The sequence below is a fragment of the Nelumbo nucifera genome, chromosome 3 (assembly GCF_055504915.1).
Source record: "Nelumbo nucifera cultivar China Antique chromosome 3, China Antique-T2T, whole genome shotgun sequence".
NCBI lineage: Eukaryota > Viridiplantae > Streptophyta > Magnoliopsida > Proteales > Nelumbonaceae > Nelumbo > Nelumbo nucifera.
Window position 1 is genome coordinate 22830346 of NC_142651.1, and position 17475 is coordinate 22847820.

The 17475-nt window shown below is 38.6% G+C and overlaps 2 protein-coding genes across 2 annotated transcripts; both read right to left on the minus strand.

Moving 5' to 3' along the window:
• Positions 1 to 449: 449 nt before the first annotated feature.
• Positions 450 to 16409, minus strand: LOC104601892 (protein FLX-like 3). The gene is made up of 4 exons (XM_088902043.1): positions 16270 to 16409; positions 1224 to 1766; positions 876 to 1021; positions 450 to 749 (listed from the first exon to the last, which is right to left on the minus strand). The coding sequence occupies exons 2-4, from the start codon at positions 1754 to 1756 to the stop codon at positions 628 to 630; spliced, it is 801 nt and encodes a 266-aa protein (XP_088758169.1). The 5' UTR covers positions 1757 to 1766; positions 16270 to 16409; the 3' UTR covers positions 450 to 627.
• Positions 9467 to 10025, minus strand: LOC148801029 (uncharacterized). Its single transcript, XM_088900303.1, has 2 exons — positions 9638 to 10025; positions 9467 to 9537 (listed from the first exon to the last, which is right to left on the minus strand). The coding sequence occupies exons 1-2, from the start codon at positions 10023 to 10025 to the stop codon at positions 9467 to 9469; spliced, it is 459 nt and encodes a 152-aa protein (XP_088756429.1).
• Positions 16410 to 17475: the final 1066 nt, after the last annotated feature.

Consider the following 17475-nt stretch of genomic DNA (forward strand, 5'->3'; position numbering starts at 1 on the left):
CAGGTGAGTGATTAGGCATGATTCCTACTCCCAAGTGTAAGCACCCAGAACTTTATGTCGATGTGGTGGATGCGAAGATAGTCGTTTCAACCATTTAATAGCCACACGATAAGAATATACCTAACTATGGGTTCACAATGTAGGTCTAGAACTAGAAGAGAGCAACACGTCCAAGTACCCTAATCTACGAAACCAAATTTTCCAAATCTAGGATAAACAACTCTCATCGAGTGAGATCCAGAGGCCCTAGGTTACATTTACATACTCTATAAGCACACTTTCTGGGATCAGTATTTGTTCTTAACCATTGGCTTTTGGGCATGCCACAAACAAGGCATTTTATCATTGTAATTGACAGACGATGACAGTGAAGAACTGATGACGTTGGGGATAGCTTTTAATCAGCCTTCAACTTGTCATAAGGAAACCAAAAGACACGTGGCAGGAACTAGGAAAGAAAGAACAATATGATTAGATAAAAGCGAAAGCAAAGTATCCGACTTCTCTTATATTCCTTGCTCACCCAAGAAAATTGCCGTCTTAACCAAACAAGAAACTAAAACTAAAAGTCTAAAACCAGTTCCCTCAATGTGAACCCAACCAGAACATATATACTCAAAAAAGATTTCAGCGTCGGGTAGAGCCGCGTGTATCATAAGGGCCCCATGCTCCACCATAAGTATCACCATATGCACCACCTGGGTATCCCAATTCGGAGCTTGTCTTCAACATTCCATAGCTCATGCCACCTACAAAAGTGTAAAAGATTCATACCTCTATTATAATAGATTTGCCATCTTCTTTTTATTTTAAGACAAGGAATGGTATCTTTAGGAAGTAAAAGTGCAAACAAGTAAAAATAAAGAAAAAATTACCAAGACCCCTTGCTCTCTTCTCTGCGTTCAGATGCTCCGCTCGGAGTTTCTCAATTTCACGAGCCATGGAAACAAGGTTCTTCTCCATTGCTTGCTTCTGTTCTACTTGCTCCTCATTTGCTTTCTTCTCATATTCAAAAGCCGTTCTACAAACATAGTCCATTATAAATTCAGCTACTAAGGAAAGCATCTGATATAAGGTGGTGGTGACAAGAATAGTATGTAATACCCTTTTCATAGTGTTTATGTCACCCTCCGCTTAAGAATAGCTTTGGATGTCTTAATCACTCGTCAACAGGGAAAGAAACTCGATTGTAACTAAAGTTGAAAGAATGACCAAATACAAACCTGGCTCTTACTAGCTCTTGACGTAAACCATCAATGTCAGCCCTCATGACATGTAGTTGCTTATTTTCAGCTTGCAGTTGAGCCAGATCCTTGGTGAAACCCTGAACCTGGGCAGTAAGATCCTGGCGCAAAGCATTCAGTTTCTGAGTCTCTTCTCTTAACTGCAGAACCTCCACCTTCAAAGGCTCAGCAGCACGGAGCTCAGATTCTAGCTTCAACCCTCTCTCAATAAGTTCCCTAGCTTGTGCCTCTTTGTCAGCACGAAGTTTGGGTATGACCTGGTTCAGTCTGTGAATCTCATCCTTTGCAGCAGTCAGCTCCCTCTGTAGAATAATATTATCATCAGCAACATGCTGGTTCTCGATAAGAAGTCTCCGAATATCTTCATGTTGGATTTCAAGTTCCTCCTCCAGAGCTGCAGGGTGAAGAGGCAGGGGACCAGGTCCTCGATTCAAAAGAGGCCGAGGGCCATCATGAAAGCCTCGGAAACCATCATTAACAGGATGACGAGGCATACGGTTTCTCCCTGCCATGCCTGAGATCCTGCACAAGGAATAACCATATCACCAATGCTGGATGGCAGTACTGCAATACAATCCAAGTGGGGCCATAAAAGGAAAGAGAAACGTGAATAATACTTAATAAAATTCAGCTGAGGACTGCCACTGCTCAGATTAGGCATCCATAAATGCAAGGCACTGAAAAATCCTAGCAAACCCATCTTGATCTCTAGACTGAATTGATTATCACAATAATGGAAATCTAACAGAAATAGAAGGAAGAAATTGCTTCCTATTTCCAAAGAACACCAAAATAGATTGCCCCAACATCCTTCCATTCAAAGCCCTCCATATAACCACATACCTTGTATTATAATCAAGAACAAAAAGCGATTTGTCATTCAGATCCCCATATCTGTAAAATTAGATATATGGACTCTACACAATAAAATTCCCACCAGCTTCTATTAATTCCCCATCTTAAATTAGGTTAACCATCATCTTGCATGAGATAATATCACATCTAGAAAGGTGGACAAGTCCTACTAAATATAGTAAAATGACAGAGAAAGAAAAAGGAAGAAAACATCTAAAGAAATAAAATACAATAATCGAAAGACAAAGAATCATAAATGGTTTTGCCAAGAAGAAAGCAAGACCACCATCCTTCCAGGCAATCAAAAACACCAGCCTGGTTAACATGACAATACAGGCCAAACCAATCTGGAAAGAAACCATATATTATTTCATCATGTTCAAAGCCCTTTTCTTCTGCCTGTTCTCTTAAAAAATATCTCCTACTAGCACCAAAACCAGTTTGATGATATTGTCACTGTAGAGACCATTAGAATGTTGGTGTATTTCAACATCCACAAGACATGATACAGTGCAACAGGTTCTCCAGAAGCTTAAAGTCCATAAAATCCCGAGTCCTCTCAAAATGACTCCAGTAGAAAAAAAAAATCAAAGCAAAATAACAACTTCTGCTAGGTAATTCTTAAAACCATTTCAGCTTCTGATTTCTGAACCAGTCTGTTGCAACTTAAAAGCATTTTTCAGCAGTTTAGAACGTGTCTCCATCTATTTCTGCTCATCTTTCTCATAATTCTCGAGGTAAGGCACGCAAATCCAGTACTTGGTTTTACCCTGATTGGGACTTTTGCATCACAAGTTTTGGTAGGTCACATCTTGATCTACAAACTCCAAGAAAAGCTTCTCAACTCTTCCATAACAAACTTTCATCAGAATATTTACTGATTTACATTTTCTTCACAACATTTGCTTTTCCCTGCCCCTTTTCTACCTTTTCGCCTTGCAACTGGTGACAACCACCTAACCCATTACAATATTTGTAATTTACATCTTCGCCCAAAATAAATTTTCCCTGTTTACCACTTGCTTGACAATCAGCCAATTTGTTTGCAAATCTTCTTACCCAACTAAAATTTGAATTACTTTCCTTTTTCTACCTTTTCCCTGGCAAACAATGGTTTTCAAGCATGTTTCTGATCCGCCTCTACTATTTGGCAATCATGTTCCCTTGTTTGTCCTCCTATTCTTGAGTCACACTGTCAGTATATTCCCCTATACTATCTTTGATCTTGCTATGTTTGTATTGAAATTGCACTCTATCATTTGGTCTATATCTCTCAAGCTTGTCACTTCCTCGATCCAAGCATAAAAGGGGCATTTAATTAATATAAACTTCTTATACACCTTGCCAAATTCCACAGTATCATCTTAAGACAGATGATGTATAAATATACATAGCCAATTGACAGATGTACCTAGGTCATATGATGCTCTAGATTCCAAGAGCTACTTTTCCTTTTTCTTCTTTGTTTCTTTATTTTCCCTTTTCTGGTACACCAATGAATGTGCAGAGTGGATTCTTGAGTTGAAATTCATCATCAGGATCAAATAATGGTAAAGCATTCCAGCAAGTAAAACTGAAAGCAAGGTGCAAGTTTAGGCCTACCCAGAATAAGTTATCTTTGTAAAATGGAAGAAAGAAACAGATCAAATGACCTAAGGTCAATGTCTTTTTTTTTTGGAAAAAGGCAATGTATTGTATTAAAATTATCAAAATAAACCAAGATATACAATCAGCCCAGCAACCTCTGTACAATGAGAATCTGTACTAGGGAAAACCCAACAGATCCAAATACAAATAGCCCAAACCAACAAAGTTTATATACTTAAGACAAAAAGGTGATTCCAATCAATAAAGAACTTCTGTGTCTGGATTTGAACAGAGTGATTTGCCAACCACGAAAAAAAATGACATTGAAAACCTCCTCTTTTGAATTCTGTCTCCCCTCGAAAATTTTGTTATTTCTTTCGCACCAAACTGCTGCCGGTCTTACTTAACCCCCTTAGCCACCAAGCACTTATGAGACCCTTCACATTGGCTGGAAAACACAACTTAACCGCAAAATTTTCCAATATTTTTCCAAAAATCCAGAGTTCCAGAAAACAAATTCACAATGAATCAGTAGATGGCTTGTGGTCTCCACACTTCTATTGCACAAAATACGCCTCCACCACCTCTATACCTCTTCTGACTAAGTTTTCTCTACTCAGAATTTTATCAAGGATTGAAAACCAGACAAAGAAAGCCAATTTAGACAGCACATTTCTGATCTAAATTCTATCACTTGCCAAGATGTGGAGGAAAAAATATACTGATACATTCCTGAATCACCAAAAGGGGATGAAAACCCCTTAAAAATTATCTCCTTTTCTAATAACAATTTGGTAGCAGGTGGCCATCCTACTCCTAGGTTACTTGGTACATTTTCCCTACATATAGAACAGGCACGGTTCAGCTCATCAAGGTTAGTAGGCTAATAGGATAACAGATGTGTTTCCTTTTCACCGGTTTCATAAAAGTAGGAATCAAGAATGAAACAAATAAAGAAAAGAAAAAACAACATTGCCACATGGTGTAAACATCAAATTTATTGGAAGCCAAGTTCCATAACAGCATTTCTGAAACCTAGGTTGCTAAAACCATGAATAATTAGAGGACTGGTATCTTTTAAGAAATTGGAGAAATGTAGCATGGTCTTCAACAGTGAAAAATACTGGTCTAGTGCCTTGGCAGCCGCTGGAGGCAAATCAGGTAAAGATTAACTTTGATAGATACGGTATTGGGAATCCAGGACTCTGATGAATAGTAGTACTTAGAGATGAGATGAGAACAATTCTACCCATATTTTCAGGACAGTGGGAGATGAAGACTCCTTGCTAGCTGAATTAATAGCTGTACTACAATGATTTTTTTTATAAATAATATCACATTTCATTAAGATCAAGAAAAAGATACAGTCCCTTGGAGAGGCACAAGATGCCGCCTCTCCAACACAGGAAACCCAAAAAATAAAACTATAAAACTATAACAAGGAGTACATGAGTGCTACTACAAGATTACAGTTTAACCCAGAACAATGTTTCCCTATTTGTCCCCTGTTTTGCCAAAATATCAGCAAGAGCGTTCGCCGATCTTCCCACCCATTGTACTGTAACACACATGTTTCTTGTCAGACATTTATACTTCTTTAGCTCATTCTTGTAAATCCATGCAACCTTCTCTGAATTATTTATGCACCCCACTACTATATTAGAGTCCCCCTCAATCAGCACCTTCTCCACACCCAATTCTTTTGCGAGAAGGACTCCTTGTATGGCGGCTAACAATTCTGCCCTAACAAAATTCCCAACTCCCAACGGGCCAGAGTAGAGAAGGATAACCTCTCCAGCCTCATTTCTTAAAACTCCTCCCAGCCCAGAGGGTCCTGGGTTGCCCTAGCTGCTCTCATCAAAATTCAGTTTCAGAAAACCTTGTGGAGGGGGGACTAGTTTGTAGAAACCCTGTCCTTTATGGAAGAGCAGCTTGCTACTGCTGTCCAGTTCCTCCATGGTTCATTAAAGGAGAAGGAATGAAATAGTTTCATAGATTTTAACCAATGTATTGCCCTGTTTAAAATGCAATCCTTCAATGCCTGGCTACTCCTTTCCTTCTCTTGGAATAATCTTGAATTCCTTTCTTCCCACACTATCCAGATCAACGCTGCTCTTGCACACCTTCACATTCTTTTTCCTCTTTTATGGGGCCATGAGAAGGTAGATGAATTGAACAGCAAACTTAAATCTATTGGCATCTCCCACCTACACCCAAATAGAGATAAAAGCCATCCCCAAAGCTCTGCAGTGACATCACAGGATAGAAATAAATGATAACTGTCCTCACCATGAGATCTGCAAAGGGTATACCAGTTAAGAGAGATACAAATAAAGGGTCTTCTCTTTTGTAGGTTATCCATGGTGTTTGACTTTCCCATGGCACACTTCCCAGGAAAAAGCCATTACCTTAGGGGGGACCGGCCTACACCAGACTTCTTTGGAAGGGAAAGCCTGTTGAGGGGAGGTATTACAAAATGACTTAAAAAAGCAACCACAGGAAAATAACCTTTTGGGGTGAGGGGCCCAAATCCTCTTGTCTGGCAAAGAAGGACCCAACTACACTTTTTCAAGGAGGCAAAGCAAATTAGCCAAACAAATAACTTCCTCATCCCTTAACCCTCGACGAAAACCCAAATCCCAAGACAAGGCCGATGGATTTAACAGAGAAGGAAGGAACTTTGAAATCGCCTCATTTTTAAACCAAGAAATAGAAAACAATGAAGGAAAAAGATCTTTAAGAGGGAGATCCCCAACCCAGGCATCTTCCCAAAAATGAACAAAAGTCTCGAAACAAGTATCGTACCTGACACAACTAAGAAACTTTGGGAGAATTTTGTGGGTTGCCTCCCAAGGCGCTGCCATGTTAGCCCTTCTTGATGCACCAGCATCCCATCCATTCTCTGAACATCCATGAATGCTCTTCACCACTTCATGCCAAATCCTCTCTCGCTCCAAAGGCCATCTCCATAACCACTTCCCTAGCAAAGCCAAATTCCTTTTAATCAAATTTCCTAAACCTAATCCCCCTTCCTCTTTGCTTCTACCCACAACCTCCCATCTGATCAAATGATCTTTTTTCCCCTCTCCTGGCTCCCAAAGGAAGTCTCTCATCAATTTCTCTAATTTCTTCACTTCCCTAGGTAGTATCCTAAAGATCGAGAGGTAACCTCTTCTCAAACTTCTCTATGGCTGGAGTCCAGAACCTACTCTCCCTAGGATTTGCCCCTAATGGAAGCCCTAAGTAGGACATAGGCCAACAGAAGTAGAGCATTCAAGGCAATTTGCAATAGCCTCAATCTCCTCATTCTCCAAATTAATCCCCGCTATGCAGCACTTTTCTAAGTTGATTTTCAAGTTGGAAATTTCTTCAAAGGTCTTAATCAACTCCTTTAAGTTTCCCACCTTCTCACTAAAGCCTCCATCACAACATACCATTAAATCATCTACAAACTGAAGATGGGTAACTGGAACTTGGTTTCTGCCTATTATCCAACCCCTTATGACCTCTTCCCTATCAGCCCTGGTGATAATTCGACTAAAAGCATCAGCTACCAAGGTAAAGAGAAAAGGTGAAAGGGGATCCCTTTGCCTAATGCCCCTACAGGCTAGAAAGAAGTCCCTAACCACTCCGTTTACTAGGATGGAAAAGTGACAATTACTAACACAACCCATCATCCAACTACACCACCTTTCCCTAAACCCACAATTCCTCATCGCCTCTAACAGAAACTGCCAATCCACCAGATAATAGGCTTTCTCTAGGTCCAGCTTGCAAACAAAACCTCTTTTCCTAGAACTCTTCATTTCCTCCACGCACTCATTTACAATCAAGATCTGATCAATTATCTGACATCCTTGAATGAAGGCCCCTTGGGCTTGACTAATGATGGACGGGAGGGCTTCTTTAATCCTCAAAGAAAGAACCTTGGTCCAATGTTTTAAAAGCGCAAGATGCAAGGGTCAATTTGCACCTAAGGCGCAAGGCGAGGCGCATGGCTTTTTAAGCAAGGCGCAAAAAATAAAAAAAGTCAAAAAATTATTAGACATAATATTAATAAAAATATAAACCTTAATTTTAAAATAAATGTTTTATAAAACATATTATCTAATATTAAAATACATAAATATAACATGTAGAGCATATCCAATGAGAATTTAAAAATAAAATCAAATATATAAAACATTTTCAAGCATATAAAACCCACAATCTCTTTTTTTTCTCAACTGCATTACTTCAAGTAGCTAATGTGATGTAAAACATATTACATTCCTGATTCTACGAGCCGCCTTTGTACCATGCCGCTCGAGGCAAGCCCAAACAAGTCCATGTTAGGTCTTAAATTCTTAGTTCTCACACAAAAAAATAATGATTTATAGTTTTAATTGCTTTTTAAGAAGATATTTTATTAGGATAAATGAATGAATAAACAACATTACCAAATAGGGGGTTCATGAAGCTTCGGTGACGAGCGAACTAGAGTGGAGTAGAACCCCCTATTTGGTAATGTTGCTCATTCATTCATCTTAATAAAATATCTTCTTAAAAAGCAAAAAAACTATAAAACCGTTATTTTTTGTGTGAGAACTAAGAATTTAAGACCTAGCATGGACTTGTTTGGGCTTGCCTCGAGGGGAGTGGAATACGGATCCGGGGACGGAGCACCCGACCCAGCCGCTAGACACAAAAAAAAAGCGTTGAAGTTTCAAAAGGCGCAGGCCTGGGCTGAGGTGTAAGGTGCACTAGGCATACACCTTTTGAAAGGGCTACGCCTAGGACCTAGGTGAGGCGCCTACCCTGAAATGCATCTCGCCTGTGCGCCTAGGCACGCCTGAGGCATGCCTTTTAAATCACTAACTTGGTCACTATCTTAATAGATACTTGTCACCAAACTAATTGGCCTAAAGTCCTTGGGATGGATAGCATCAGATTTCTTCAGGATTAAAGCCAAAAAAGTAGCATTAATACCTCGACTAACTACATGCTTCTCTACAAAGTCCTTAAACACATCATAGAGATCATCTTTTATCACCTCCCAACAGTCTTGGTAGAATGCCATTGAAAAACCATCTGGGCCTGGAGCTTTCGATCCATCCATTGAGAACACTGCCTTTTTAATCTCTTCTTCCTCAAAGTTCCTTTCCAACCACCTAATCCTCTCCTCATCCAATCTTGGCCACTCTACCCCTTCCATTTAAAGCCTCTCATTCAAGGGTCGCCTATAAATCGATTTAAAGTGGTCCGCAAACAACTTGCCAATATCTTCCTAGTTAGAGACCACCTCCCCTCCTATCTCTAGCTTCGACACAAAATTCTTCCTCCTCCTCCCATTTGTCACATTGCGAAAATATTTAGTGTTTCCATCACCTTCCTTAATCCACCTATACCTTGATTTTTACCTCCAACTTATTTCTTCTCTTAGCAGTACCTCTTCCAATTCTTTCATCAAATCTCTATCATTCTCATCTAACTCCATTTGGTAGTATTTCTCATCCAACTCCCTATTCCACTCTCTTACTTTGGACCTTAACATCGGTAGTTTCATGTGAAATCTTACCCCTTTCCAGTTTACTCCCCCCAATTCCTCATTCCACCAAGTTTTTACTTGGTTCACAAAATCCGGATGGGTGAGCCACATATTCTCAAACCTAAACGGTCTGGGTCCACTCATAAAATTCTCCAACCCTAATCTTATGGAACAATGACCCGAGGTTACCCTAGGCAAAGCTCTAGACACTAGGTTCCCCCAGTAATTCTCCCAAGCTAGTTTGGAGATGAATCTATCCAACTTTGATCACAAAGGGGTTTCCTGTAGGTACCATGTGAATCTGGCTTGTAGTAGTGGAATTTCCTGCAAATCGCAATCCACAATAAAGCTATTAAACTTCCTCATGCTAGTCATGATGGATTGTTGAAGTCCCCTCCCAAACACTAAGGTCCTTCCCACAAACCCTGAATTGCATATAACTCATCCCACATGTCATTCCTTTCCCTATAGGTATTGGGACCATAGGTATTAGTTAATACCCAAGTGAAGCCATCTGCCACATTCTTGAATTTAATGGATACTAAGAGTCTACCTATCAGCTCCTCCACTGCTTCTACTACATCCTCTTTCCATAGTGTAACAATCCCTCCTAAAGATCCCCAAGAAGGGGTTGAACTCCATCTGACTCCTCTAGATCTCCATACACTCCTCACCCACCTTACATCCAATTCTAGCAATTTTGTTTCTTGTAAAAGTATAATGTCAAGCTTTTCTCTCTTCAACATATCCTTAATCACCCTCCTTTTCCTTGCACTCCCTAGTCCTCTCACATTCCAACTAACTAATCGCATAGACACAGATCTTAAGAAAGCCCTCAACCAATTAATGACCCCTACTCCTTACTTCACCCCCTTCCTCCTATCTCCCCTACCACTAAACTCTAAATCCCCTTCAATATCACAAATTAATCTTTCCACCTAAGATCTTTTTTTCCTTTTCACTCTTTTGGTTTCTTCCCCCTTCTCATTGTTCATATTCACCTCTTCAGCCTTTGCACACAACTGACCCCGCTCATCGGTGGGACTCTCATTCAAAGTCTGAATCCCTCCTGTATCAAGGTCAAAGTGACCTCCCTTACCACCATCCTTCGCCCTCTCACTGTACCCTTCCACATATGACATAACCTTCCAATTGACTGAGTTCCTCAAACTCTGCACAAATCAGACTCTATATTTTATCGCCCCCCTCCCCTCACTGCAACCTTCTCCAACTCCTTATGTTTTACCACTTAGATTGGATGTTGGTACACCTGTTCCAGGCATAACACACCGATTAGTACCCAAAAATAAATTGGCATTCATACCTGAGTGGGGAAGGAGAGAACAGGGACCACTTGGGCTAGACTGTTGGCCAACTGCAACCGACTTTGGTGTCGGTCCCCTACAAGGAAACTCCTGCAATGTGGACATGGTAGTACAAACACCATCATCTTGCCTACACTCTTGTAAACCCAAAATCTGTTCTTCCCTTCCTGGAAAACCCCTATCCATACTCAAAAGAGAGGTCTGTTCTTCTGCATTTATATCCTGTAGGCCCTAGGATTTTGGGTTAACTTTCTTGTCATTGGGGTGTGAGGTTTGTTTAGCATTGTCCGCATCAGTTCATACTTTCGTGGAGAAACCAGAAACAGCCCCTTCATCTTCAAGAAATAAAGTTTCCGTACTCAAACTTCCTATCTCTACCAAGTTTTCCTTCGCTTGCAGATCTATGCTGCCCAAACTCAAGGTTTCATCTAAGTCATACGAGTCATATTCATCACTACTATCTACTTGTGCAGCCCACTCTCCATTTTCTAACTTCTCCATGTCGCTGTGCTTAATACACCTTGGATTTCGTCTCTCAGGGGTCAGGCGATTAACCATTCTTGTTGGGATCCACTGAAGAGAGCTGCTAGATTTCATGCTAATTTCCACAGTTCGGGGCTGAGAGTTAGAGCTCGAGGAAGAAGATGATAGACTATTAGAGGCATCTATCAACTTCTCACACCCTAGGTCACGTGATGTTTTAAGTTAACATGTGCCTTTAAAGTTTTAATAGGTTTGGTTGTGAACTCGGTGCTTGGCCCATCCAAACCAACCTCCCCATTAACCCTCGGCCCAGGTAAGAGAGAACAGCCTACTGGCCCAGTGCCTCTACACGTGCCATCCGATCCCACGTACCTCCTTAATCCGCCCTCTTTGCTAACAACTGCCTCCTGTTTACTCCCCTCACCAGTATTAACCCCTATCATGGCATTATTCCAGCCCACCACCTGTGCATAGGTTCTGCTACATGTCAGGGGGGTTTCTTGTATTTCAAGCCTTTGACCTTCCATCTTCCCCACACCTTGTTGGCTCCCCAGTAATTGTTGGCCCAATTTTGGTATAATTTCCAATCGATTTTGAATCTCCCAATCTCCTTGTTCCACGTACAGCTTCTTCTTCAACCCTTTCCCCTCCCTCCATTCTAGCCTCTTTCCACAAGCTTTGCTTCAATGGAGTAGGCCAGCCAGACTAAAACAAAGGCTTCTTCCACCCTTACTTGCACCTTCCTTGGAATATCTTCAAGCTTCACTCCGTTTAGAAGAATGGCCGCAGAATGGAGATCTCCCCAATAAGCACCTTCGAGTCTCCCTCCACACATCAGTGCAATGGATTCTGCTACTTCTTGCCTCCAAAGATGAAAAGGCAGCCCTATTATACGCACTAGTATCCCATCTTCAACAGAGTAATCCTTAGAGTTAGAGAGAGGATTCCATCTGAAGATTGTATAAGCACCTAACTCAATCTGGAAATTCACAGCCAAGATCTACTTTGTTCTCTCGAAAGTCCACTAAAGCTTTACATTTGTCAAATGGGGTTATAATGAACTCCTTTTTCAGTCTTAGATTCAAGGTCAAAAGATCTGCAACTTTCCTCCAATCCGTGACCCGCATCCCTGCTTGGATTATAAACTTACTTTCCCATTCTTCCTTCTTCGAATAATCCAACAGTCTACAATGTCCATTGGCTTTCGCTATAACCACAGGCTCCTGTTCCAAGTTTCCAGACAATGTAGTCCCCTAGCTTGCCACCTCCTCCCTTATTGGACTCTTCTCTGTAGCAGTGTAGTTGTACCTCCACTGCACAAAAACTCCTCAAGTAACCTGCTAACACCCTTCCATCCTTGACTCTGTCTTCCTGCCGAGAAGCATACCATCTATTTCTTTCCTTTGCCAAAGAACTAAACCAGAGTTATATAACATCCCTTAGTGTTCTTCCTGCTTTCGACTATATAAGTCTTACCTTCCTTGGTTCCAACCTCTTGTCTGTTGCTTTGCTTGCCTTTCAATCTTGCTTTTTCCACAAAACTCCTAAGCCATTCCACTACTTCTACCCCAGTCACCAGAATCATAGCCCTTCTCCCTTCCCTTGTCTTTAGGCTCATCTTACTTCGGACTCCAACTTCCTCAAAGCTTTTCCACCTTCAGATTTCTTCTCCACCACCCTACCTCCACGAACCTATCCTCCATTAGCAGTACTACAATGATTAAGGTTAGGAAAAATGTTAAATTACAGGAATTTGATGGTGGAGGAGGACTCAGAGGTGGTGATAAGTTAATTGAAGCACAAGCAAGGACCTTGGCAATAAAATTATGAAGGAAATAAAAATGGCTAACAAGGGAGACACAAATCGCATGTTGGAATTACAGATCAGAAAATGGGTTGACTGATATGATGACTAAATAAGGAGCAACTCGGGACCAATTATTTTGGGGACAAATGTAATGAATGGAAAATGAAAATGGCTCAGGTGGCTAGATTCCGAACAAGTTGGGGTTCCCTTTGGGGCAAACTATGTACATATTCTTACAAATCAAAGAAAAACTATGTACATATTCTTACAAACTTTCACTTGGATCTCCTAGACAGAGATCCAAGTGAAAGTTCTTTTTCCAAGAGTCATTAGGTTGAAATCAGATATTCTGCAGTTTGAACATACTATTATAAATTTAACAAATTCAGTAGCTCCTTGTGTTTATCAAGAGGACTTCCATAACTAAAGATCATTAACCAGACATGCACCAAGATACTAAAATGTGAAGCCATCAGCCTTAAAAAGTAAAGAATAAGCCTCATAAGCATGCATTTTTTTAGTATACTTTAATCATATAAAATGAACTGTAACTAGTATAAATTGTCTCATTAACTTTAACAATACAAATAAATAATGGACCCCATCTAAGATGGACTTCAGCTCCTCAATCATATGCCTGCCATCCGATTAATAGATTTTTTTTAATTGGATTATTTGCTTTATAGTTCTGCCCATCCAAAAAAGAAAGGTCCAAATTTCATCAGTGGTTAAGTTCAACTTAATGCCTATTTTCACCAGAAAAACCCGCAAACAAAAAAATTAAACTTGGTTTCTTTGGGATACATAGACCTCGTATTTTAGAACCGCATATTACAAATTTAAAGAAGAACCAAGGACATCCTAAAGTCCTAAAGGTGATGTTTATATAAATAAAAATAATATTTCATAAATTATAATAAGTGGTAAGAAGTATCTAAGCCAAAATAAAGGCAGGGAAGACAAAAATTTGGTAAAGAACAATACAAGTAAGAACCTCCCCCCCCCACACACACACACAAAAAAAAAGGAAAAAGAAAAACAGCCATCCTCCCAAAAATTTTGGGGTTTTTTCAAGCCTATCATTTCAGGGATCTCCTTAGTTGTTTTAATAGAGCAAGTAGAACATTAAATTGATTGTCAAAAACTTCCTCTCTTCTTTGAGTAAAAGGGATTTCTTCAAATGTTTCTAGCACAATAGCAAGTAGGGGCAAAAATGGATCGGATCATGATCCAACCTGATCCGAGATCCAATCCTATTTGGTCAAATTTGGATCACCCATGTTCGAATCTTCGAATCGGATTCAGATCGCCCCTTATCTGATCTGGGAAGATCCGATCCTATATATATTATATATTTATAAATATATAAAACACATATATAACATATGTTATTTATTTATTCATAAATATATTTTTATAAATTTGTTATATTATTTATTTTTTATAAAAATCATGTATATATATGACGAAAATAATTAAAAAATACTTGTATTTTTTGTTTTTACTTTATTTAAATTAGTATATTTTATTTTTCTTTTAATAATTTGTTAATTTTTAAAGAAAACAAGTCGGATCAGATCAGATCCGAAGATCCGACTTACCAATAGGATTCGAATTCAAATAGAGTCCTATCAGATCCGATCGGATCGGATCGGATCTGACATGAACAATGTCGGATCATAATCGAATATACACTGATTCAAATCCGACCCGATCCGTTTGCATCCCTAATAGCAAGAAGCCAGAATTCCCACCCTTGAATTATATATTTTTCAATGCCTCAAGTAATGAAACATATTAAACTATCATAACAGTTGTCAAGGCGACACATAGGTGGGTGCCCAAGGTGCCCTTGGAGACTCGCCTCGCCTAATCACCAAGCAGTTTTGTACATTGTGTTATAAAATATTTTTATATTCTTAAGTTTTTTACATTATAATTATAAAATATACATTATTAAACTAAAATATTCATTTTGTGTGTTTATACTTATTTCCTTTTATTATTTTCTTATTTATTAGGGTTTAATCAACACAAACATTGCTAAATGCTGTATTGAACCCTCAAAGACTTCAAAACCTGAACCAATAAGGAAGAAAATAAAATTTTGTCTAATCAACAGATTTTCTTCTTCTTCCACCTTTTCTTTTCTTCTTTTCCTATAACAAAAATAGGTGTTTAGCCTAGGATATATGTTTTTTACTTAAATAAAATCCATCGCCTAGGCAACTAGGTGACAAGGGCATTGGGGAGCACCTCAACATATAATCCTGAAGTGCATTCCTGAAACCTAATTTTAATTCCTAATTAACACTAAGTCCTTATCAAAAATTAGTTCAGGTTTTACATAGTTCATCTGTATTGAACATAGGATTCCTTTGCAATATAACATCCCCATAACCCAGACCAAAGCAACCAAATTTTTGGGTCTAAGATCATGCACTTCCAACAGATAGAGAGCTTTCAAAGTTAAATAACATTTGACAGAAATTGGTAACAGTGTAGCATGACGTCTGACTGATCTGAGAGTTAACAACATTGATGGTAGGGGCTCTTGCAGATACCAGAAGAGGAGAAATTTATAGCACATAAAAAGAATGAATTCCTTAGCTTCTGTTTTCCAATCTGAAACTAAAGGAAGAAAAGTAGAAAGACTAGCCATCATCTATCTAATGTGTCCAATGAAATCTTTTTTTTTTTTTTTTTTGCATCAAGAACATGCAAATGAGAAAAACCATCAAAATCTTTTTGATTATATAATGATAAAATTCATACCAAGAAGGATTAAAGTAATCTTCTTTTCATATAATAAAATGTTTTATTTACGTAAAATTAAAAAAAAAAAAAAAAGGAAAGCCAATAAGAGATACAAATGAGGGAATTGTTCTCTTGAGGATCACGTTTTAATTTTTTTTCCGGATAACAGTCTAAGAGGCTTTATATTAACAAATAATTAAGCATGAACAAGTTTTACAACTTAAATGGATCACGTTTTAATTTTTATTCTTTCGATAAAAGTCTAAGAGGCTTTATATTAACAAATAATTAGGTATGAACAAGTTTTACAACTTAAATAGCAGCTCAGTGCCACTATTCTCAAACTCAATAAGAAAATGAGAACTTAGAAGTGACTTCAAAGGAAAATTAGTAAAAGAATTCGTATTAAATGATAACTATGCAGATAATTACGGTCTTTCTACGCTTACAACCTTTCGAACATCATAGTCAATACCACCAAAACAACAGAAACCTAAAAATAATTCATTTGAGCTAAACCACTTGCTGCCAACTGATAACATGATATGAGAGGAAACCAGGCCATGAGATTCAGAGATTAATTGAAGGGAATCAACAAAAGAAAGCAATAAACACCGAACAAAATAGGCTGAAAACATATTTAGAGAAAGAGAAAGAGAGAGAGAACAGAGAGAATAAACTTACAAGAAAAAAAAGGTTCTTTTGGAACTTCTCTGGAAAATGCCGAGCCTCCGAATTTGGGCAGCAACAGAACTTGAGAGCTTCCCACTTGTAATTGTAATACACCACCCTCCCTTTCTTTTCGTTTACTCAGGCAGAAGGCAAACCTAGCGTATTCGTGTTTTAAATTACACTATTGCCCATGGTGAACCGTAGAAAGCCCAGCCTCAGCCAATAGGCACGGCCGCACGGGCCAAGAAGATTTGGGCCAAAGTAGTCTCTCACTTTCTCCAGAAAGCCCAGCCTCAGTCAGTCCAAGAAAAAGGAGGCAAGAAGATTTGCCGCATGATAAGCTGAGCTGTGTTGTTAGAATTGCTTTGATAAGCTATACGATCGCAAAGTCGATTTTTAGGCTTCTTATTTTCACAGTTTTCAAATTTTTTACCAAATTTCAAGACTTTTTGGATTTCTTAGAGAAGCCAATATATAAAAGCCCTCTTAAATGAGCACTAAATTATCATGATATATGAACTAGGAGCAAGGCATGTTCCAGTTCTACAATGTGCCATTTTCGGATCGTACCATTTTCAAAATATATGATACGATACACCCAATACGGGGCGTATCGTATTGATACTTTAAAACATGTTTTCTACATTTTTTTCATATTTCTACATAACTCATCAGATTTAGATTGGTTCCTTTAATTATGATTTCTTGTTATATATTTATAATTAATTTTTTCTGTTTGTAAATTTTGTTCCCTTTGAATGGAAGGAAAATTTACATTTACAATGAAGTATGTGAAGGTAAAGATAGTTTTCTTTTTGATTGGACGAATTTTAATGGGAAGGTGAGGTGGCATATATCCATATAAATGACTTCTATGGTTCAACAATGACTATTACAATACTAAATGTCTTAGTTATGGTGTTTTGTCAAAGTACACATTTGTACCCAAGAAATTTAGTGATTAAGGGGTAATTTATGTCCAATGAAATTTTCATAAAATTACAATATTAAATGTCTTAATTATGGTGTTTTGTCAAAGTACACATTTGTCCCCAATAAATTCAGTGATTCAAGGGTAATTTATGTCCAATGAAAATTCCAAAAACCATACCCTATTCACACTTATATAAGTAGTATAGATTGGACTGCACTATGCCTAATCGAATAGTTAGCTTTCCAAGCTTTTGATATGAAGGTTGTTTTTATGATCATTGGATG

Excerpts from the sequence above, each read along its gene's own strand:
- LOC148801029 (XM_088900303.1), bottom strand. The coding sequence starts at position 10,025 with ATGCGATTAGTTAGTTGGAATGTGAGAGGACTAGGGAGTGCAAGGAAA. Across the intron at positions 9,538-9,637 it reads TGAGTTATATGCAATTCAGG|GAAATTCCACTACTACAAGC; the intron begins GTTTGTGGGAAG and ends TGCGATTTGCAG.
- LOC104601892 (XM_088902043.1), bottom strand. The coding sequence starts at position 1,756 with ATGGCAGGGAGAAACCGTATGCCTCGTCATCCTGTTAATGATGGTTTC. Across the intron at positions 1,022-1,223 it reads CAAGAGCTAGTAAGAGCCAG|AACGGCTTTTGAATATGAGA; the intron begins GTTTGTATTTGG and ends CTATGTTTGTAG. Across the intron at positions 750-875 it reads GAAGAGAGCAAGGGGTCTTG|GTGGCATGAGCTATGGAATG; the intron begins GTAATTTTTTCT and ends ACACTTTTGTAG.